General features: G+C 30.5%; 1 protein-coding gene across 1 annotated transcript in view; it reads right to left on the reverse strand.

The window, feature by feature from the left end:
* Positions 1 to 239: 239 nt before the first annotated feature.
* The window catches only part of LOC128393223 (uncharacterized), a 29,551-nt gene continuing 5,737 nt past the window's right edge, over positions 240 to 24,053 (reverse strand). The window contains 10 exon segments of the mRNA XM_053353345.1: positions 240 to 662; positions 746 to 862; positions 1,236 to 1,859; positions 3,172 to 3,355; positions 3,473 to 3,557; positions 3,671 to 4,000; positions 5,501 to 5,813; positions 6,925 to 7,069; positions 21,381 to 21,532; positions 23,493 to 24,053. Of these exon segments, the coding sequence (XP_053209320.1) occupies positions 382 to 662; positions 746 to 862; positions 1,236 to 1,859; positions 3,172 to 3,355; positions 3,473 to 3,557; positions 3,671 to 4,000; positions 5,501 to 5,813; positions 6,925 to 7,069; positions 21,381 to 21,532; positions 23,493 to 24,053 (2,792 nt within the window). The 3' untranslated portion in view covers positions 240 to 381.

Here is a 24,053-nt window from a genome sequence, read left to right on the forward strand (position 1 = left end):
AAAATTTTCGAAAAAAAAGTTCACAAGTCACATGGCTCCATCTTGTGAGAAGAAAGTTAACCTTCCAACCCTCAGATTAAATAATCAATAAATTGTTTATAATTGTGAAACAATTTAAGATTGATGTTAATGGATCTTGTTAATGTCTTGATAAACAGTAGGTTGACTTGAAAACAATAAAAAAAACAGTTCTCTTTAAATTGATATTTGATTGTCTTAAAATTGATTGGATTGAGAATCGAAAAGTAGAAAACAAAATTTAAATTGATTTATTTTATTATCGCAACATTTAGCTTGATATTCAACAAGTTTTATCATACAATTGGTCAACAGAAAAATGGAGAGAAAGAGAGTGAGAGATAATCATTTATCGATATAATTTTACGATGACCGTTCAAAAGCATACAATTTGTACCAACCAATGGTCAACTTTGTTAGAGGCATTGTATTGACCGGTAAATTGACCGCACCTAAAGGTGTATTATGTTCAAATCCTCGGTGTCTTTGCCAAACACTGATTAAAAGTGACCGACCATAGAAAATACCAGCATCATATTTCAACAATTGTCGATACTGAGGATCACGATTGGCCTGAATGATTCGAGTTTTCTTCTTGTTATAATGTCTAGAACCGTCTTTAATATAAGCTTTAACATAAGTATCTGTATATGGGAGAAGCGCAAGAAAAAAAAAGGTTAAACCAAAGTGACCACAGGTCAACGTAGTATATATTTTGTTAACTTACCTGGAGGATGCTTTGGATTAGATGAGATAAGGCCACGAGCGGCGATAACTTCAACTTCGAGTACACCTTTGGTCATTATCATGCCGAGTTTAAGTTCACCAACAATCCGACTGGAATCTAATCAATTTCATCCAATAGAAAATTAATTAATCAATTAGAGCATGAAAAATGCAAGAGTTCAGAGCTTAATAAAAATGAGATTAACTCTGAATAAAAAGATTATTTTGATTGAAAAAATATCGATTCCAATTCTTGATTAAGTTCACTAATCTCTTTTGTTTAATCAAAGCCTTTTCTTTAATATCATATCATAATTAACTAAAGATTTGATCACCAACCTCTGCACTCGTTATTGTGATTATATTTTTTTTACTAATCAGTTAATTGTGAATTTCTATCAACATAAATATAATATTAATAAGTCTTTGGATTAGGAACTTGGAAAAAGTTGATGAGCCAATTAATTGATTTAAATTTATTGACTATTTACCTAAATCACAATCCATTTGTGATAATGTTGAGGTATTAATTGAATCACTTTCAGAGGTTCCACCCTCTGAATCTGAATCACTATTATTATATCCTGATGATGGGTCATTATTATGTCCAGTTAAACCTCCATCTCGCTTTGAACCTTTCGAGATGATTGATGTTGACCCGATAATCGTTGAATCTGAGGTTAACGATATATCAGGATTAGATTTAAGGCTAAATGAACGGTTCATATTAGCGTTTGACATTATTAAAGATGAAGCACTTTTCCTTCTTGGACTTAAAGGTGGAGGTTCAAGGGTTAAACTAGGTGTTGGTCCACTGGTACCTGAATTATTGGTAATTAAAGTACCACTTCCACCGCCGATACCACCATTTCCTCCCTGGATACCTGAATGGTGGACAAAGGCATCACTTGAGGTTCTTCCCATTCTTAGGCTCATGGTTCTTGTCGGTGAGGTTACACTTTGTGAAGAAGTTGTTACCAGTAATGGATTTAAATTGTTAATCACTCGAAGTGGGTCAACTATATCCGATCGACCTGAATTTCGGCGACTTGAAGGAACAGATTTCGATTCTGAAAGGCAATTGTAACCACCATCACCACCGATTGGTTTCACCGCTGTTTTCAAGGAAAACAGAAAAAAAAATCACAGTCAATTACAATTGTTTACTTTGTTTAAATTGTTCCCAGAAAGTGAGAAATTCCTCAATCCAATCATCATGAAATTAAAGATTGAAAGAGAGAACCAAAAAAATGATACAATTCCATCTCATTCCAAATCGATAAATATCATGATATTGATTCAATCATCAACGAATATCGATGAGAAAAACCTCGAACAATTTTCTAATGAGTATCATGAAATGGTGACAGAGAAAAAGACAATCATGATTGATTCAGATTCAATCATCATCTCATTGAGTTAATTTTTCTCTGTCAAAGTTTTACACTCACAAAATTCAGATCTACAAATAGATTTACCTTTTTTTTTCTTCCATGAAAATTTATCTCAAAATCAATCAAATCTCAGAACTGATAATATCATTCTGAATGAATGATATATATATTAAATATTGAATACGCTTCAGGTTTATCATGAAACCTTGACTTTCAATTATTGATCTGAATTGACTGGTTTTGATTAGATTCAATTTTGATGGAGTAAAAAAAAAAGTTAAAAATATTACTACATGTACATGAAAATTCAGAGCCAAACATGAGACTGATCATTAAATCAAAGCTAAAAGATAATCAGATGAATCATCAAGGTTAATCAAATTGATTCATCATCATGAATTCATTAGACTATTGATATTATTCAATTGTATTATATCAAAACCTCAGATAAATCATGTTATGTATTTATTGGAAGATTTTTGGAATTTCCAACATTTTTTTCTTCTTCTCTTCAATTTCATATTTCATGAGGAAAAATTTTTTATTCTCTTCACCAACATGGTGACAATTTTTCGCTTTTCATCAAATTGACAATTGACTGTGTGGGTTTTCATGGTTTCCCTACCTAAGAGATTCTCTCATCATTTAGAGCTATTTTGGTATACATAAGTTGAGATCTGATTCTGAACTTTTCTTTCCTGGCCTCAAGCTAATTTCCATGAAATTGGGTGAATAAGGTGGTTGGGGGGAGAGGAGGATGTTGAATATTCTTGATGCCTGAGAGCTGAAAGCAAATGATTCAGGCAAGTAATAGATCTCAATCTGTAAACACTTCTCTGTAGATGAAAAGTTCAGTGCTAATGTAACTTATCTCATGGTGGAAACTTTTTTTTATATCATAATAATAGAGTGGAAACAATTCCCGAAGCAAGTATTAAGTTAAATGAACTTTGAGGAGAAGAGGGAGAAGAGGGAGAAGAGGGAGAAGGTGGAAATTTCATTGATGATGAGAGAGAGAAAGAGTGATTTTTACCTAATGTATCCAAGGATGAACTTCTAGCAAGGTTGTAAAGGTATTGAGGTAAAAGAAGAGGCCACCAGTCAGTGTTATGAGCTATTGCACTTTCCATGGGTATCATGGTTTCACCGAGAAGTTCAGGTTTATCTGAAGTTCCACTGGTCTCCCAAATACCAATTTCCAAGGCCATCTCTGTAATCTATTGAAGAAATTCAGTCAGAAAAAGTGAAAAGTTGAATAAGTTGATCCATCAAGGGTTCATCATCATTATCCCATTAAGAGTCGCAATCCATCATGAAATCATCACAACTTTTACCTTTTCGATTGGAAATTTTTGTATGATAACAGTTTCATTCCATTCGAGTCCATTACTCAGTTCAGTTTGACAGCACTTGAAACCCCTGGAAAAAGGTAATGTAATGAGAAAAAGAAAATGAGAGAAGAAAAAATGATATTTGAAATGGAAATTATGTCGTTAATATATTATCAAAATATTCTAATGTTTATCTCTTACATTTCAGGAATTATTCGAACTCGAGCAAAACAAGGTCGCTTATTGGTAGTTAATCCTTTGGCACATATAATGGTTATCACGAGCTCATTTCGTTCCAGGTCAACCCAGCATTGGATAAGAATCTCTCCTTGGCCAATTGCCTGAATAGATTCAGGAGTTCGAGGTAATTTACGACCAGAACGATTAACATTTGCAGTAGAACCTCCATCAGAACTGTCCACTCGTCGATAGGAAGGTGAAACCGGTGGACTTGAGTAAATATCACTACCACTTTGAGAAAAGGCTTGACTCAATCGTCGACGTTGATGAATAAGTGCACCTCGTCGTTCTCTGTGTTCCCAAGAGAGAAAGCGAGTGGAAGAGTTATAATCCAATTTCCAATGGAAGAGAAAAAAAATCGAAAATTAAAATTAAAGAAAAATTCGTCATCACAATTTCTATTATCATCTAACATGAAACTAAACCAACGGAATAAATAATCACATAGAAAATAAGAACAGTAAATATTGAGCAAGGAGAAAAAAAATATCTACTGAATCAAATGAACAGTTCGTGAATCATGAGATAACCTGAATGTTTATTTTTCAGATTGAGAAATTGAATTCATTTAGAATCTAAAAAGATGAGGTTGATATTTGGGTGAAGTTGAGTCGTTTCAAAATGTTGATCTTTCATTTTTATCATGTAAAAGTTTCAAGTGTAAACACCACAGGAAGAAAAGGAAAAGTTTCAAACGAAATATTAACTCAACATTATTGATTAGTTTACCTGGAGTGAGATGATCAAGATGAGGGAAAGAGGTTAAAGTGATGTATATATATATATAAAAAAGGTTCAATTCAAAGGTCAACATGTTACCTGGTAAGATATTGATTGTTGTTCATCATCATTTTCAATCAGAACTTTTATTATTATTCAGTATTGAGAATTGGAGATGAAAATAAATTCAATTTTGTTTGATATCTTCAAGTTGAAACGATAATAACAATAATAATAATAATAATAATGATCAGTTGGTGTAACATCATTTACTTAATATTATTATGTATCAACATTATCTTCATCTACATGATACATATCATCAAATGATATACGGAGTAATGAGTTTATTGCCTTAGGGTGAAAACATGATTATGTGGTTTATGAGAAATGAAATAAAAGTTAGATATTGACCTTATATTAATATTTAACTCAGAGACTCTCTCAACTGTAACTGTAAACATCATCAGATTCATTTGGTTACCTTTATGAAGTTGAGGGTGGGAAATTGGTCATTATATTAATAGAGAGGGAGAGGAGAGAGAGAGAGAGAGAGACCATTCCATACATGATGAGATAATCAATGAATTTCAATCCAAGCTAAATTCATGGTAAGATGAACTTGAAAGGAAATTGAATCTTCTACTAATTGAAAAGCAGAGTGAAAAGTAAACTAACAATCAATTGAATAATTATTTCCTTTTCCGGTCAGTAAATAAAGTTGGAAATTTTTGTATACATATTATTGTATACAGGGAAAAGAGTGTGTGTGTGTGAGATTCAGGGTGGAGTGGGTTGGGTGTTGAGGAAGAGAAAATGGAGGAAACGATTTCGAAAGTAAAGTGAGAATGCTAAGGGTGGAGGTTGAAAGTTCGAAAGTCTATCTAAGTGAGAAAGTTTTCGAACTTTTTATTTGTTGCTTCCCTTTAGAATTTCTCTCAGATAATTTTCCAACTGATTGGATATTTGAGATTAGACAATTAGAAGAGAAAATAATAATTTTCTTCTCTCTTGTTCTGTTGGAAGAAGAAAAAAAAAATTCTTCCTTTTTCTCTATTTGTATTTACTTACGTTCGACAATAAGGTTCGATGAGTAGTTCAACCGTATTCTGTGAAGATTCAATGATTGAACAAACTTGTTCGAAGGTACAATTGACCAATGATTTTCTATCCCATTCCAATATTTTATCACCCGATTTTAATGACATCTTATCAGCTGATCCACCGGGCACAATGTAGGCCACATAAGCGTAGAGTTTACCATCGGTTTCGGACATTTTACCTCCCATAACAATAAGGCCAAATCCATGAGTTCGAGGGTTAAGGTCAGTTTCATCTCGATGTAAAATGATTCGTTCAATTTGAGAGTTTGACTTTCGAAGTCCTAACGAACAAAAAAAACCAAAACACAACAAAGTATTAATTAGATTTAACGAGGAAAATAATCACAGAATAATAAATAATCAATCAACAATTAAATCATTTACAATTAGGAAAGAGTGTAAAAACAAGTAACTCAAGTCAACTGGGGATTTGTAATCCAATCCAATCAAATTAAATTAAATTGTTTCCCGAAAACCTTGATTACTCTTGAGGTATTAATGTAAAGGAACCAGAATCAAGGTAAGTAACAATTATAATTAAAAGTAAATTAATCAATTATATAAAAGGATAGAGAAAACAAATTAATACATTATTGGATATAAAGACAATTAATTCAATCACAATAGTCAATTTAATCCTTGGGATAATTAAAAGTCAACTAATTTATATTCACATAAATTGTTGATTGATTGAAGCTTTTTGTTTTTTACTCAACGGAAACGGAAAAGAAAATTTTTTTTGTTTCTTCAAACTTTCAAAGCAAAATATTTACCTTAATCATGTTTGATTAATTATCTTATCTTTAATTGTGAAGGTTTTTCAGTGTTTAAATTGTGTGTTGACTTTCATCTTTAAACAATTAATTGTAATCAAGGAAAAAAAGTAGCTTCTAATTTAAATCTACGTCAATACCTTAATCTTTAAATTACAAGGAAATAAATAAGCTTCAAGACAGTTAACTAAACAATTTAATCTGATAAATTGTAAAGAAAATGGTAAACTAATTAATGATAACAATCAAATAATCAATGGTAAAGATAAACACAATTAACGATTTTGTTTACAGTTAAGATTAAAACCTTTTTTTTTTATTTTGGTTGAGTTGGTAAAAAGATCTAGTAGAGGGCGTTGGAAGGTCATTTAATTTGTAAGATAAAACTGAATTACAATCTTGATTGTTACAAGAGATTAACAATTTAATTGAGAAATTAAATCCACAAATAGTCAACAGTTAAGTTTCCAATGGAAAAGTAAAAGATGAAGGAGAGATAGAGAAAAGTTCTAACACTCTTCTTAAACTTCCCTTGGAGGGAAAGTTATCCAAAAAAAAAGAAGAATAATAATCAATTGAGTTAACACAATTAAGGTGGAAAATAAGATTAATCACTTACCTGCCGAATCAACGTCATCAATAACAATGGTGATATTTTCGCCCTCCGGGGCCGATGCTCGTCTCTGAGGCTGATCAGTGTTCGGTAAATCAAGTGAATGTGTACTAAGGGTTCGTCCCTGGGGTAATTCGAGTAAACTTCGAGACTAGAATAGTATATATTTAAGTGACGAGAAAAAGAAACAATATTAAATAATTAATTATCTCCATCTAATTATTATTATTATTATTATATTATGATAGATATAAAAATCAGACTAGAAACTGAAATGATTATTAGACAATCTTTACAATTATCACTTGGAAGGGAACAGAAAAAATTATAATGAATATTATAATCACTTGATTAATTATAATAAATACATGATAATCATTATGATTAATCTGATTGAGACTCAATTATAATTAAAGTTAATTGATATTTGTAAACGTAATACCAATTACATTTAATTTTAGCCTTAATCATTTTAATCACTAGATTATAGTCATGATTAAATCTCGATTGTGTATAATAATATTAAATTTGGAATCACAAATTATCATGTAATCATATTTTTCTCTCATTTTGATATATCATATCATCATCATCTCTCTCTCTTCTATGAGTATCATGATAATAATAGGATTTTGTTCACACCCAACTGCTTGAACAACAATAATAATCAACAAATCATGTTGATAATATTAGATTCAAATCAATAATTGGTTTAGTTTGTGATAAAATTGATTGGATACTTTTAGATTTTTTTTCTTCATGATTTTTTTGTAGATGATAAAGATTAGGATGACAACGATGATAATGATGATAATTCCTGATCCTTTATCTGTTTCAATGGTTAATGGTGGGAAAAATAATGAACGATAATGGTGATATCATGTTAAGAACTTTTTGTTTTCTTATTCGAAATTATTATCAGTTCTGAGTTCGAGAGAAAAAATCTCTCTCTCTCTCTCTCTCTCTCTCTCTCTCTCTCTCTCTCTTTATTAGATTTATTTCTCCTTTATATCATCATCATTATTCGAATTAAATCAACAACAATCATGGAAAAATGATCATGATGATAATTGTAACCTTCCACAATTCATTCAACGTTGATTGTTAATATATTATTGTGACAAATCAAAGTTAATCACGAGATAGATATCATTAGAATAAGGTGAAATTAGGAATCGTATATACTTTTCCCTAACGTGATAAAGTTCAATATCATATGAACAATATATGAATAATACGATAATTTGAGAGAGAGAGAGAGAGAGAGAGAGAGAACAATTTATAACAAAGTTCTAAACATATTCGATGAGATGTTCGAAATGATTATCATTATTATCTAATCTAATTCAATTTACTTTAATTCTAACAGTTTGACTTTTCTAATATTTATTGATTCTTAAACAAATTAAGAAGTTAATCTTGACCAATGGTCAGTGGAATAGTGTAGGTGGATAGTTGATTCATGGAACGTAATGAAGAAAAGAAAAGTTATCTTTAGATTATATTTTTTTCTGCTTCTTTTTTCTTCAGAATTCCAAGAATTTTTCTCCACCATGAAAACTTTTCCACCACAAACTTGTCAATCTTTTTCTCAGCCTTCTATTAATATCAATCCTATTACCAATCAAATGTTCATCCTGATCATCATGAAGAAAAAAGGTAATTTAATATAAACAATTTACGATTAAATAACAATCATAAGTGTATAAGTAATAATCATCATGATCAATCAATGTAATCATTACTTATTTCATTGGTTCATTTTTACAATAATTCAATTACAAATATATAAATTGAGGCTACAATTAAATCAATAAATCGGATATTGTATTATAATGATAATACCTGATGAGCAATTGAAAAAGTTTTAAATAAAAGTATACAAGGTGATTAAGTATATATAAGGTGGGAAAAAAAGTTCTGATCCAGATTAATGTAGTTCTGTTGTCGTTAATATTATTGTTGTTATCGTTGTTGCTGTGATAATCATTTTCTATTACAATTGGTTTAACCAATCACTTACACCAGGATGAAGATGAGTAAATTTGATTCCAATGTTGAATATATATAAAGAAAAGGATTCAATGAATTCAATGATGAAGATACAAGTATTAGCAGGGAGAGACTATGATTTATAAGAGAGTGAGAAACATTTACAGAGTGTGTAAGTTATTTAAAGTATTACGAATATAATATAAGACATGTACTAAAATTCATTGGGAGGGTATTCACAGTTTTGTTCACAGAATTTTCAATTTTCTCTCCCTGTAGAATGTAAAACAAGGTAAAGAAAAGGAAAGAATAAGAAAAGCAAAATGATTGACTCATTTAACTTATACACAACCAATTGAATCTGTTATAAATTGCTCACTGAACAACACTGAATATCAATTGTCTCTCTCTCTCTCTCCAACAAGTATCATCTTCACGAAATTCAACATGATTCAATTCATGAAACTCATTATGATTTACCTGGTTGTCTCTTTTACATGTTTACCTTTTTTTTCATGATAGTTTTTTACATTCTAACGGTAAAATTGAATATGAATTTTATAAGAAAAGTCATTGGAACCTTTTCATCTCGTCACGATCAAAACAATACTTTCACTGACCAGTGTAATTAATATTCTCAAATAATGACCAAGCACATTAACATTTGGTCCATTTTATTTTTTGTCTTCTTTTTTTTGGTTCATCCTTTCAACTGGTCAACAGATTGGTCATAAGTATTGTTTACTATTATCTCTACAAATGATTCACAAGATTGATAGAAAAAAAAAGAGTTCCATCATCGCCATCATGATGACGATGATGATGGTCAACATTGGTCATTGATTTCATTGGGTGGTTGTAGGGTTGATGATGTGTCTGTCAAAGACTCAAAGAAGAGAGAGAGAGAGAGAAAGGTGTGTGTAAGTAGGTGGAAATGATTTTTTGATTCATTTTGATCGAATTCATTTGTGATTCATTTCTTGTCTTTCCCATGAGTGGTCACCTTGTGTATGTGTGTGTGTCCACTACCAATGTGAGTAACTAAATCAATCCTTTTTATATTAACAATACACATTCACATGTACACATGATTGAATCACTTGCCTTTCATCATTCTCATCATCATCATCATCACCATCGACATCAACAACAACATCAACTGACCAGGTTTCAAATCTAAATTGTATAATAATAATTTTCCTCATGAGTCAAATTATTATTTCTCAACACAACAATTTACTGACGATTACAATAACCTGGTCAATGCTGTTTTTATGTTTTTATTCAAATTGCATTTACTTTATCCCATCATACATATTAACATTTGGCTACTGTATATTATAATGTATATATACATATATTAATATCATTGAAATTCAGTTTCCTCGTCATCATCATTCTGAATATATTTCAAGATATTCACCATTATCATGGGATCAATTTTCAATGAAACATAATGGTCAAGATACATTATAATAGTTAAGATGTTGTTGATTGACCTTTTATTGTCTTGATGTTGTTTTTAACTTTTTTTTTTCTTTGCTTCTGTTGGTGACTGATGAATCCACACACACATACACACAGGAAGAAATCAAGGAAACAGATTAATGATTTTGTTTGAATGATTAAATGGCTAATTAGGAATCAGGGTGGGGTAAAGTGGGTGGACATTTGGAAAGTGAATCTAATCAGGTTAATCAGTTTACCAGAAACTTCCGGACTTGAATTGCGTGTATGTCCAATTCGGGCAGGGTCATTGTTGGACTTGACCAGTTTTTCATTCATGTATAAAAATATTATCAACTTGAAACTTTTTTTTTTCTCTTCTTTTTGAGTGAATGGTCAATATGTATTATTAATCTACAGATTATTTTTATTCAATAACAATAATTATAATCTAAATAGAAAGAGAAAAGACTAAAATTCATTGATCCATTCAGTTCAATTTATATTACTTATCATCGTGATTGGAAAATGATTAACGAAAGATTAACCAATTACCTCAGAAACTAATCTCTGTCTCTCTCTCTGCTTTATTTTTAATTAGTTTAAGTTGATTAAAAGATAATCCGAAATGGATTATGTATCTTTAACAGTTATTTTTATCTTGATCCAATTGTTTTTATCTCAATTGATTATAACAATTAGAATCCGAATGTATTAATTATATTTGAATTGATATGTAAGGTTTTTTTGTTAATATCCTCTGTTTGTTTGTGGGAAAATCTTTACCATTTATCTTGATCGATTGAACAAGATAATCCTCATCTTCATTTTAATCATCATGATCCATAGGAAGTTCTAGTATATATATTATTTGGTGGAAGTTTAAGACTTTTTTTTTCTTTTCTCGAATTTCAGCTTTACGCTCGAAGCTACTGAGTTCTAACGATTTTCTGTCAACCTTTGACGATGAATCAAGTTAAGATGAAAAAAAAGACGAAAGAAGTGAAAAAAGTTGAAAAAGTTTTTGAAATTGTCAATGTATCACCCTTTCTATCAAGTGAATGAGTGAGATGAAAGTTCAGCAGGGAAGGAGGTAAGAGAGATGAAAGTAATATTGAATGAGAAGAAAATTCTGAGAGAGAGAGAGAGAGAGAGAGAGAGAGAGAAAGTATCACAGAATAGAAATGACAGTTTTTTTGAGTTTAGAAGAAAAAAACTGTTGATTTCATCGCTCCCAAGAGATCAAGAAGAGAAAGTGAGAGAATCAGAGAGAGAAAGAGAGAGAGAGAGAGGAAATGGGAATGGAGAGGAGGTAAAAGGTGTAAAGTGGGTGCTGGCGGTGTCAATGAAGATGGAAAAGTGATGAAGTACAAGAAGAGAGTTAGAAGTGAAAATGAAATTGATTAATGTTTACCATTGGAGGTAAAATGATGTTCATCTTATCAAGTTGTTTTTTACTCATCATTTCATGGTGATTCTGAATCTACAGTGTTATTTTTTTCTGCCTTCTTTGGAATCAAAGTCAGGGTGGGAGGTGGAAAAAAGAGAGAGAGAGAGAGAAACGGGAAAAGGAAAACGGAAAAAAGGTATAAATTGAGTGAGTAAGTGAGGGAGAAAAGGAGAGAAAGATGGTGAGATGTTAATATTAGTTTGTTATAATATTAATAATATTAAAAGGTTACTCATGCTCTTATCTAAAAGTCAGCATGTTTGTAGTTGATGATGATCATGATGAGGATGAAAATGAAGATGATGAGGGAGGTAAAGATTCAGGAATAAATATATGAAAGGATAATAAAAAATACATTCAATCCTCAAAACTACAACTACTACTCACCCACCTACCCACAGTCTCTCTCTCTCTCTTTCTTTCTTTCTTTCTTTCTCTCCTTTTCTTTCCACTTTCTATCTACCTGAGATTCTGATGCTTCTGAGTATTATTATTACAAGAATTACTACCCTTCCTCTGAGAATGCGTGACTTTGGAACTTATCGATTTACTATTCTTATCCGGTTTCAATGTTATCACATTTCATTTTTACTAATAATTTTCTTCTTCTTTATCATCATTCTCATCCTTTGTTCAGTTGTTATCTGAATTATCATCCTCATCAACCTTGTTGTTGTGTTGCCTTTGTGTTACTCTTGTATTACCCTGAATTCACACACTCAAATGTTGGCATGTTAATATGATTTCTTTTTCTCTCAATTCTATCCACCCTGTATTATAATATTATTATCTTTACTGTTGTTACGTTTATATAATATACATACACTTTCAACCCATTGTTCAGTGTTCATTCATTCAGAATTTGAAATTATCATCATTTATTATCATGCAGCATCATGGTAACTCTTGTTGTTTGGTAATAAAAAGGAGGAGGATGTTGTATATTATATATGGTTATAAATGAATTTGTGTTAACTAAACGTATTCATAATTTCAATTGTGTGCTAATTTTTATCTTTAATTTAAATTCAGTTGATTAAATTTATCATCAAAATTCACGAAAATCTATCCTGATAATTATTAATAAAATCCCTTCTTTTGGTATCTATTCAATGAATACATATTTATGTTAACCCTGAATCATGTATCATGAACTTTTGGTTAGCTTATTATTTGAACTTTTCTAATTATTTCCTTTAAGATAACATGATGTTTAAGTAAAGTTCCAAGAGGAAATTTTCAGGAGAAAAATTTTCTCAACTTGTAACATGAACTTATTTTCTTACTTGGAAATGGTAAAGATGAAAAAAAAAACTCTCAAGTTTTCATGGAAAGTTTCAAAATTATAAGCTGATTACTTGGTGACGGTTCTATTCATTGAATATTGCTGATTGTTGTGATATTAATTATGAAATTGAGCAAATATTCATTTGATTATTAATGAAAATGAACTAATCAATTGTTAACTTTCCACCATCATCATGGTTGATGATTTCTCATGTCTCATATGATTTATTCAGAATCGATAGAAAAATAAACCAGTCAAATAATAACTGAACCAAATCAAATTGTTATCATGTAATGTTCAATAAATTGTTAATTATCATGATACTAATCATCACCCTCATGATGATCATGAACCCAGATCTAATTGTTGTTGAAAGTTGAGCCTAAAATTTAGGAGTGAATTTGGAGTGAGGGTTTTGACAGAATAACAAAATTTTTATTATATGAACATATCATCATCTTTATCATCACCATCATGAATCAAGGTTTTAGTAAAATAATTTATCATCATGATGATTATTCAGTCAACTTGGAATTTAGGGGGAAAAATTATTATGTGCTTACAGCAAGGTGAGTGTTCAGGTGAGTAGAGCTATGAAGATGACCCAGTTTACCATGATGATGAGACTTTTGTTGTTCTAATAGATTTCAATGAGATACTCGAGCAGAAAACTGAAAGTAACAGGTAAACATTTTCGAGAGAGAATGAAAATTTATATTCTCTTCTTATCCTCCACCCACTACTCACCTTTCTTGATTCTCTACCTGATACTGGTTCTCTCTCTCTCTCTTCAATGATATTATCTTTATATATCATTACTCATTCTGACGAAACAATTATCATTTTTATCATGTGAAATTCATTCAAAATATCAACCAGAATAAATGAGTTTCCAGAATCTTTGCCATTCTCTTTTACCCTCCCTGAGTATTTATCATTATTTCTCCTGTAAATATTACCATGAAGCTGGAATAAAACTTTTCAAACACCTTGAAGCATTTTAAATATTAGAAAAGAGAAAAGAAGAAAATTTTCTGTTCTTTTCTTCTTCCTCACCAAATTCAATTAAATCATAATTAAAATCATCATGTTTATCAATATTCTCACTTTAATAATCATCTCATGCATCAATTGGATTCTCTGAAATTCTGGAGCTTAAAAATATCTTGATAAAACCAGAAACTAAGAGAAATTATCAAATCTGTTGGGAAAATTATTCTTTCACCAAAAACTAAAGGAAAGAGAAAAAAACTTTCATCATTAACGTTGAACTTTTGACCATTACTGATGGAAAACTTCATCTGAGTTTCAATCATAATCATCAAGAAATTCATGAATTCTCGTTTCTTTTTTATTCTCACTTTTCCACTCGAGCAAAATTTATTCGTACCTAAACTCAGAGTCAAAATGTCTCACTCTCACTCTCTCTCTCCCTCTATCCGTTAATGTTGATTAATTAGTTTTAATTTGATCAAAAGCTCATTTAATTAATGATTTTGATCAAATAATTAGTGCAACTACAAAGGTAAAAGATTATATAGATTGATCTCAATTAGCTTGTAATTAAAAAGCGATTCATCATAATCAGAACTTTTTTTTGCCACTCTTTTTATCTCACCACCGTCACCACCAACTACTCCAAACTTTTTGACTTTAATCTTGAGCTTTTTTCCTTGTTCAGTTTTCATAATTATTATGATGGTGAACAATAAGATGAAAATTCTTTCAAGATGTAAGATTGCTAAAGATTATTGCCTGAAGAGCTGAATGTTCATGGTATAAGCTTGAAGAAAGCAAAGAAAAAAATTAAGAGTCGTTTCAAGAGTAAAAAATTGAAAAGGAAGAAGTGAAGAAAAAAAAAGGAATGAGAGAGAGAGAGAGAGAGAGAGAGAGAGAGAGAGAGAGAGAGAGAAATAAATGTGCCAAGATGATGAGAAGAGAAATGATCTACCTAATCATCCTCATCATCGTCATTATAATTTTCATCATCATTTTCCACCCCGAAACCGTAGTGGTTTTTGAGAGAAGGTAAATTGTATAACAAGTATGTAACCACAGTTTACTTTTTCCACCTCCATGAAACATGATGAATTGAACAATATACAAAAAAATCTTCCACCAGTTTACACATCCCTATCTCTCTCTCTCTCTCAGCTAATGATGTTAATATCAAGGGATGAAGATGAAAAGATAAACCTTTGGGTGTGGATAATGATGAGGTAGAAAGATACTTTTGAGAGATAAACATTTGGATTTAGATTTGCAAAGATAACCAGAAATCAAGGAGCTAAAGTTTGTTGTTGTCTTTATTGAAAGTTCATCGTTCATCATTTCTGTTTTTTTTGTGTACTATTAAAACTGAATTGGATTAGGAATAGTAAATGGAATTGAGAATAAGAAAACAAAAGGAAAACTTTAAACAATTGGATATAATGTTCTGAAGCTCATGAAGATGAGAAATACAAAGTAATATGTACAAGATGATGATGAATGAAAGAGTAAGAGTGTCAAGAGTGATGATGATTTTTTTTGCTTTGAAAGGTGGAAAAGTACATGTATATATTATATGCAATGTGAAAGTATATTAAAGGTTAAAAGGAAAAATGAATAAAAGAAACATTAGAAGATGAAGATGAAGATGAAAAGGACGAAGAGATGAAGATGGAAAATGTTTACATTTAGAGAGAAAAAGTGATAGAGTAGAGAGAGAGAGAGAGAGAGAGAGAGAGAGAGAGAGAGAGAGAGAAATGATCAATTCAATTGTAAGATGGAAAATGATTGTAACTAATAGCAACAGGTAACTCGATTTCTGCCATTTTCATGGTGATTTTTATCTGTAGATGGCGCAGATTTTATCATCTTTATGTCATCATCATTTCTTATTATATAATGATATTAAATTTCTTCATCATGTTTACCCTCATCATTTCAATCATTTGGATTCTAAGTTCTAACCAGTGTTCAGTTTACCTTATTCCATAAATTCTTAGCAGGATTTTGTTTTCATTCCTCTTACCTTATTGATAATCTTTTCATTTTGTTCTTCATCATTTTTACCATCATCATCATTCAAAATGCTCATTTTCTCAAAAATTCTCATATTCATTCAGAACATTCTTCATGTTTTTTTATCTTTCTATGTTATTGAATAAACAGAAGGGATAATAAAAAATCTTTCTCTCAATTTTTGGATTCTACTCTTACCTTTTACTTTCTACCTACGCAAATTCAATGATCAAAGAGCATGAAAATGATGATATTATGATGATGATGATGTTGGTGGTAGTGGTGATGGTAATGCTGTAATATGATAAAAGTATATGAGTGAAATGAAGTAGGATGAGTGAGAGAGAGAGAGAGAGAGAGAGAGAGAGAGAGAGAGAGAAAGAGAGAGATGAAGATAGTTCTTATTCATTGAAATGTGAAAGTAGAATTATAAAGAAATTGCAACGTGACCTACAACCCCACTGGACCTTTTACATGAGGGAAAAGATGAGATGATAAAGATAATGATGATGATATAAGAGGAAGAAAGGGGAGAGGTAGAGAGCATCATCATCACAGAAAGAAAGAAAATGTAAAAGTAAGAGGAAAAGACTTTTCTTCATCTGATCGATAATATTAACTTTTCAACATTAAGTCAATATCATTTTTCCAGTTAAGTATATAAGATGAAGATGAAGATGATAGAAAGATGAAAAAGAAAAAGAGAGAAAAGGAAACAGGTAACCTTTTATTGCTTTTAAGTATTTTTACCTTTTAGCATCTTTAACACCCATCTATCTATCTCTCTCTCTCTCTCTCTCTCTCTCTCTCTCTCTCTCTCTCTCTCTCTCTCTCTCTCTCTCTCTCTCTCTCTCCTTCCACCCACTTTTCATCATCATCATTATCATTCTCATCGTATGGACAAGCATTAAACATGGTAAAAGCCTTTTCTCTTTTATATTCTCATCCTTTCTTTTTCTTTCTCTTCCTCTTCTTCTACATTTTTATCTCATTATCAGAAATCCTCTGAATTCACCGATATCCGGTTCTTATACTAACTTCCCTTTTCCAAGTAACTACTTCTCCTAACTGTAAGTTTCACTCTTATATATTATGATAGAAGATTAAATAATATGAGATTGCTGTAATATCAATATTAACCTTGTAATTTGACCAGAAAATGAAAACAAATTAACTACTGGAGATAAACAACTGACCGAGACTAGAAAAAGGTATGAAAACCAAAAGGATAAACTGATTAACATCATGACCAAGGAAACTTGTAGCTCAATCAGGTAAATGGCCAATAATAAGAAGGTGGTAAGTGAGAGAGAGAGAGAGAGAGAGAGTATCAAGGTAGGAAAATACTCAACTACCTGTGTAACTAAACTGATACCCTGGTAACCTGGTAACATGTAAATTAGATGAGAGAGAGAGAGAGAGAGAGAGAGTTCTAACAATTTAATTCCTCGAAAAGTACAGTTAGAGTAGTTGATTCACATGCTAAACAGATTAACTTAATTGTTGATTTAACTTTTGCATTATAATTACTTTCTCTTGGCAAGATAATAATATATATAAATGTTGGACATTGGATTAAAGTGAACTGACCATTTCTGTCCAGTTGATTGGTTTTACTCCCTTCTATCACCAGTAAATACAACATGAGATTAATTTACTCAATCAATTGAAAACTTTTTTTTCATTTCACTAAAGTGTGTTGGTCAGTTTGTAGATATTTATTGTATTACAACTAATGGACAGTTCTAATAGTGAGAGATACTCAGGGTTATAATGAACAAACTAAATTGAACCAGTTCAAACAATTAGTTTCTATTTAATCAACTCTAATTAATATTAAATAAGAATCAATTTAAACCGATAATAATTAAGTTAATGGTCAATTATATATTAGTTTACATAATTATAATCATTATTTTCAGCATCAGTTTGCTTAATGATGGTTCATCATTTAGGTTAATCTGTGAACAATTTATCTTAACTCACCTTAATGGTTTACCCTTATTATTTACTAAATTTGGACAATTAACTGACCAAAGAAATGAAAACAATAACAAACAAACAAACAATTACAAGGGAAATGATTATAATCATTATAAGGTTAAATCATTTTGCACATTGATGATTATCTTCATGATGATGATAATATTACCGTTAACTCCCACTGGATATGATGATGAAAATAATAATAGCTATACAATGATTAACTTGATTAGTGATAATATGTCAACATCATAATCATAGTGTTAATTGTTATGAAACACAGTTGACAACAATTAACTTATTGGAGCGACGATTAATCCTTGTAGGTGAATTTTTCTTTTAATACTTTTTGCTTGTTCAATTTTCTCGTTAAATTATTCCGATTGGAATTAAATTTTATCTCTGGTTCTGATTGATTATCGTATTGTGATCATATTATTATTAACCTTTGGAAAGTTATCATTTTGTGTCTAGACTTTTTTTCATGTTCATATTTCCATCCAAACTTTCATGATCTTTTTATTACTATTATGATTATCGGAATTCTGGTTGAATTATGAGAAAGAATTGATTCTCTGGTATTGGGATTAGAATTTATTATTATTTTCAACTACATTGATTGTGACCTTAATCTGTTGATTGTTAGTCTTTCGCAACCTTTGGTAAAGTTAATCTGATCAGATTGTTTCTGATGCTTATTATTATTATGATGATGATGGTGATGATCTGAGTGATGATAATGATTGATGATTGAAGATGAAATAACTATGATTTCGAGGAGTATATCAAAAAAAATGATGTTCAGTAGATGATATAAGTTATTACCATCATTATCTACTAAAAGGTACTAAGGTCAATAATTACGGCGATTTATGAGTTTCTATGAAAATGTACACATAAGATATTAGTTGTCTATTTATTAAAAAAGATGACCAAGAGGATAGAAAAGTATTAAGAGAGAGAGAGAGAGAGAAGATGAAAAGGAGTTGAGTGGGTAGTTTTATGTATTGTTCATTAAACCGAAAGAGAAAAGAGTGAGGGAGAGAGTAATGGTCAGTCCATTGTAGTTTATCAATTGACCAGAATCTCATACCACCATTTTCGAGTACAATATGATTTTAGGTAATAATGAAAATAATATAACTTGACATGAAAAGATGAATGAAATGTTTAAGGTGAAGAGGTAAAAATAAGCAGAGAGAGAGAGAGAGATAAAGATGAGGAATAAAGATTTTGTGGTCAATAAATGGGTGATAAATGATTACTGGTCATGATGATACTGACCAGTACAACTTTACTAGCAAATAAAGATACAACGAATAGTAAAAGAGTGAGAGAGAAAATCTGAAAAAGATGATGAGAAGGCTAAAGATGAAACGATTTCAAAATGATAAAGATAAAGTGTACTTTCATGATGATGGTGATGGTGAACATGATGATAATCATTTTCTTTATCTTCATTGAGTTCTTTAAAGATTCTTATCATACGTTAAGAATCCCTGGAGACATTAAAAACTTTTTTTTTCTAACAACCTGAATAACCATGATGGTGGAAAGACATGATAGAATGAGGAAAAATAAGACATTTCATGAAATCACCATGAAAAGAGTAAAAGAAAGACCATGAAGATGATGACTAAAGGTGGATGATAATGATGTGAAAGAAGAAGCAGAAGAAGAAGGAAAAAGATGAAGAGATTGATTTCATGTGATTAAATAGCTTTCAATCGATTTTTCTACCTTTCCAACTTTGTCTCTCTCTCTCACTCACTCACTCACTTCATTTGCTCATCTTCATGAAATGAATCACCACCGATGAATATTTATCCATCATAGAAACGATAATCATAATGAACAATCAATTAACCAATTGAGATTCTGACTGAATTCATGATTTATCGTTGACGTTGTTTAATAGTCAAATTATAATCAATAAAATTGATTTAACCAGCGAGAGGTTAATATGATTATTATCATGAATGAAAATTTATCTCACACAGAATCTATTAACCTATTATAATAGTTGCACTCAAACAGAGATAATTTCAAATTCCTAATGAACTCGAAAATCATTAACTAAATTCAAATGATCATCATGAAAACCAGAAACATTTTTTTATATTAATACAAATAAAAAAAGATACAAAATTGAAAGTTAATCTTTCACATGATTCAGTTGTTCATCTTGATGGAAAGTGTTATGAAATTATCACGATTAAATGATATGTGATGATAATCGTTCTTATTGTTTATTTATATCGACGAAAGAACAACAAAAAAAAAGTTTCTTGTTATCACTCAGGTAAAAGATCTGAATGATTATTACTAAGAGAAATGATGAAGATGATGAAAGAAGAAGAGAGAAAAGAAAGAGAACAAATAAATCGTAATATTTGCCTCTTCATCTCTCAACCACTCCTTCTCCATCCTCATCATTTTTTTCCACCTCCACTTGACTGACATGATTGTCAGGAGAAATTGGAAGAAGCAAGAAAAGTAGAAGGAAAAAAAAATTCTTTTTTTTTCTCTACTTTCATTTTCTTTTACAATATGTTATCAACAATTTCTTCCCATTATTAGGTATTGATACATTTTTCCTTTTATCTTCTTCATCATCATCAGCATCATATTAGTTTATCATGTCTACCTGTGGAAAGAATGATGAAATTTCCTCTTCTAATGATGAAGATAAAATGATTATCATCATCATCATCATGACATAATCAAATTGTCATAGGTAATAAAATGAAAACTATACCAGAGGGTAAATTAGTTTTGTTTGTGAGACTATCATGATGATACTGATGATGAAAGAGACAAGGGAGTTGAAGGATGACACAGGTAAGAGGGTGGGGCTGGTTATCTGATATTGCATACTTTGAGTTTATTACAGATAATATTTGATAACTTTGAATAAATTGACTTGTAAATATTGATAACTTTTTACCCTCCTTTTCATATGAAACTGTAACTCTCTGAGGACAGAATTGAAAATTACATGGTAAGTATACATTGAGTTACATATGAATGAAAATTTATGTATTCAGAGAAAGAAACAAAAAAAAACTTTCTTTTTTTTGTTCTTTTAACAAGTTCGAGAAGAAAATATCAAGTTCGAAAAGTTTTTAATAATTTATGGTTTTTCTCCGTCTTGTTATTAATATTATTTTCGTCGTTAATATTATATTTATATATTGAGCAGAAATTTGGGTTTTGGAAACTTTGACTCTTGGATTCTCAGAAATTTTTCTACTTTTTTGTCTGAAAAAGAAGAGGAAGTCAAAAGACTCATCTTACCTGTTCTGATGGTATTCTTGGTAATGCTCGTCCAGTGCTTGACCGGCGGGGGAAACAATCCTTGAGGGTTAAATGGTGATTATCGACAGCACCATTGTCCACCAATACTGAAGGTATGGATCGCCTTTGGGTTGGTAAAGGTCCAATTGTTGCTGGTGTAAAGAGAGAAAGGAAAATGTTTAAATATTTTCTGATGAGATTGATGATCAATATTATGGTGGAAAGAAATCAGAATGAACAAAAAAAAGAATTGATGATTGAAAGGAGGAAATTATTTCATCATCTTCATGATCAACTTTAGCTATTTATCGATAGATCGAACTGCAAGTGAAAAAAAAAGAAAAAAAAAGTTTTCAAATTTTGGGAGAAGAAAAAATTGTAATAATAATATTCTTGCTGGTGATGATATAACCATAGAGAAAAGTTTGTGAACCATGATGATAATTTAACATGGAAACATAAATAATACACATGATTTAGAATGAAATAAAATCGTTGATAATCATGATAAATAACATGATGATGAAGGTAAAGGTAAATAAAATGTGTGACATTCAAGAAACCAGAAAATGCAAAAAGGTAATAAGATGAAGACAGAAAAGTTTGATGATGTAAATGCAAGGATGATGATAACGAATGGAAGAGTGAGAGCGAGAGAGAGAGAGATGAAGATAAGAATGTAAATATCAATCAATATATATTCACAACCAGGAAAACTAGGTAACTAGTGATAAACATAATCATTTGGTGGTAAAAAAAACTAGGTGACAATGGATTTACCTATTGGAACTGAATCAATTCCAGTGTAAATATTAATACATCTGAACAAATTATCAGAATCAATAAGAAGTGGGAATGATTTGATTCACTTTAACTTGGTATCATTTTACAGCTACATTGATGATAATGATGATAAATATATTAATATAACATTGATTATGATGATTAACTTGAAAGGTTGAGTTGCAATTTTAGTGTATTAATATATCAATTATAGTAATAAACATTTCATTGTTTGTGACTCATTAAAAAGGTAAGTATATTATCATCATTATTATTATTATCAAATCAACGGTGGCTATCATCATGTGTCTCATTGTGAGTATATAACATGATGTTGATTAATACATTGAATTGATAGACTGAACCTCATCATCTTTTAGATGATGATGATTGTAGGAGTTATAATGATAAGTGATAGTGAGTTAAAGTTATATTGATAAAATTATCTCTATTATTGATATAATAATAATAATAATTGTGATGATAATGAGGGTGAAAATGATGATGATTCTTATATTATTGTGTCATCATCTTCTTCATCAGTTTAGTTGATGATGATGATTAAAACTGGAAAGGAAACAGAATCATTATCATCATTACAAATACTTGATAATGATAATAATGAGTTATCATCTTTTATATTTCTCTACCTTATATATTGATTGAGTTATAATATGCCGAGTAGATGAAGGATGAAGATGATAACGGTTTTCTGGATGATGGTTCTGTTGATAATTTAGTATTGATAATGAGGATGGAGAAGGTGATAAATGTGTCAAGATGATGATGATTGGAAGAGGGAGAAAAGGATAAGGTTGATTGTCGAGGTAAGTAAAAGGTATCACAAAGTTTACACTTTCTGATGGCTTAATGTCAACATGAGCTACGCTTGGTGGTTGATTATGACCTGGAAAATGAATAAAAATTAGGCGAAGGGGAGTAAAAAAAAGTTCCAGAGAGAAAGAGAGAGAGAGGAAGAGTTGGAGGAGAAAAAGTTCTTTGATTCATTTTCGTAATTTTTTCACCATCATAATAATCTCATGAGGGTGGTAAGTTTTTTTTTCATTCTTTCAACTATTTTTCTCTTGCTGTTTCTTCATCATCATTATACAATATAATGATTCTGAGAAAGACATCACGGAAGTGGAAATCTAATCATCGTTATTGTGACTATTATTAATTATTTGCTTCAAGAAAAGAGAGTGAGTGAGTGAGTGAGTGTGTGTGTGCATGAGGAGTAAAAGTATAAATTGTGAGGTGGAGTTTTGAGTTTGATTGTTTTGCTTTTTGTTTCTGTTTTTTGATTGAGTAAAAATGTTATGTACTCACGTAATCCAAGCATATCTGAATCTGCTGATTCTCTTGGTGATCTTGAAAAATCGGGTGATGAGGGTGACATTGATTCCTGAGGTGGGGAGGGTATACGAATATCTGAAAATTCTGAAGACTGTGAATCACTTTTACGTCTGTTAAGGTCAGTTGTTGATGGAGTATACAAAGCAACATCAGAGGCAATATGACGTAAACCATTAAGATTACTGTTAGTATTTGATGAATTTAGTCCTCCCCCACCATTACCACTGCTTCCACTGTTAATTAAATTGTTCATATTATGATGATAGTTAGCATTATTCTCATTATAAATAATTGGTAAATTGTAAATGTTATTATTATTATTTTGATTGTTTCGCTTTGTTATTCCTACTCCTCCAATCCTACCACCAGGTTCCCATGATGATGAACTTTCTGAACTATTGATTGCACCATAAGAAGCACAGATTAATGGATTAGTTGAGCCTAACATATTGTTGTTGTTCGTGTTGCTGTTGGGATTATAATGAGAGGAAATTACTGAGGGTGGGGTTGGTGTATTAGTTAAACTGCCGCCGG

The sequence above is a fragment of the Panonychus citri genome, unplaced genomic scaffold (genome assembly GCF_014898815.1).
Source record: "Panonychus citri isolate SS breed McGregor unplaced genomic scaffold, ASM1489881v1 Contig00138, whole genome shotgun sequence".
NCBI classification, from domain to species: Eukaryota; Metazoa; Arthropoda; class Arachnida; order Trombidiformes; family Tetranychidae; genus Panonychus; species Panonychus citri.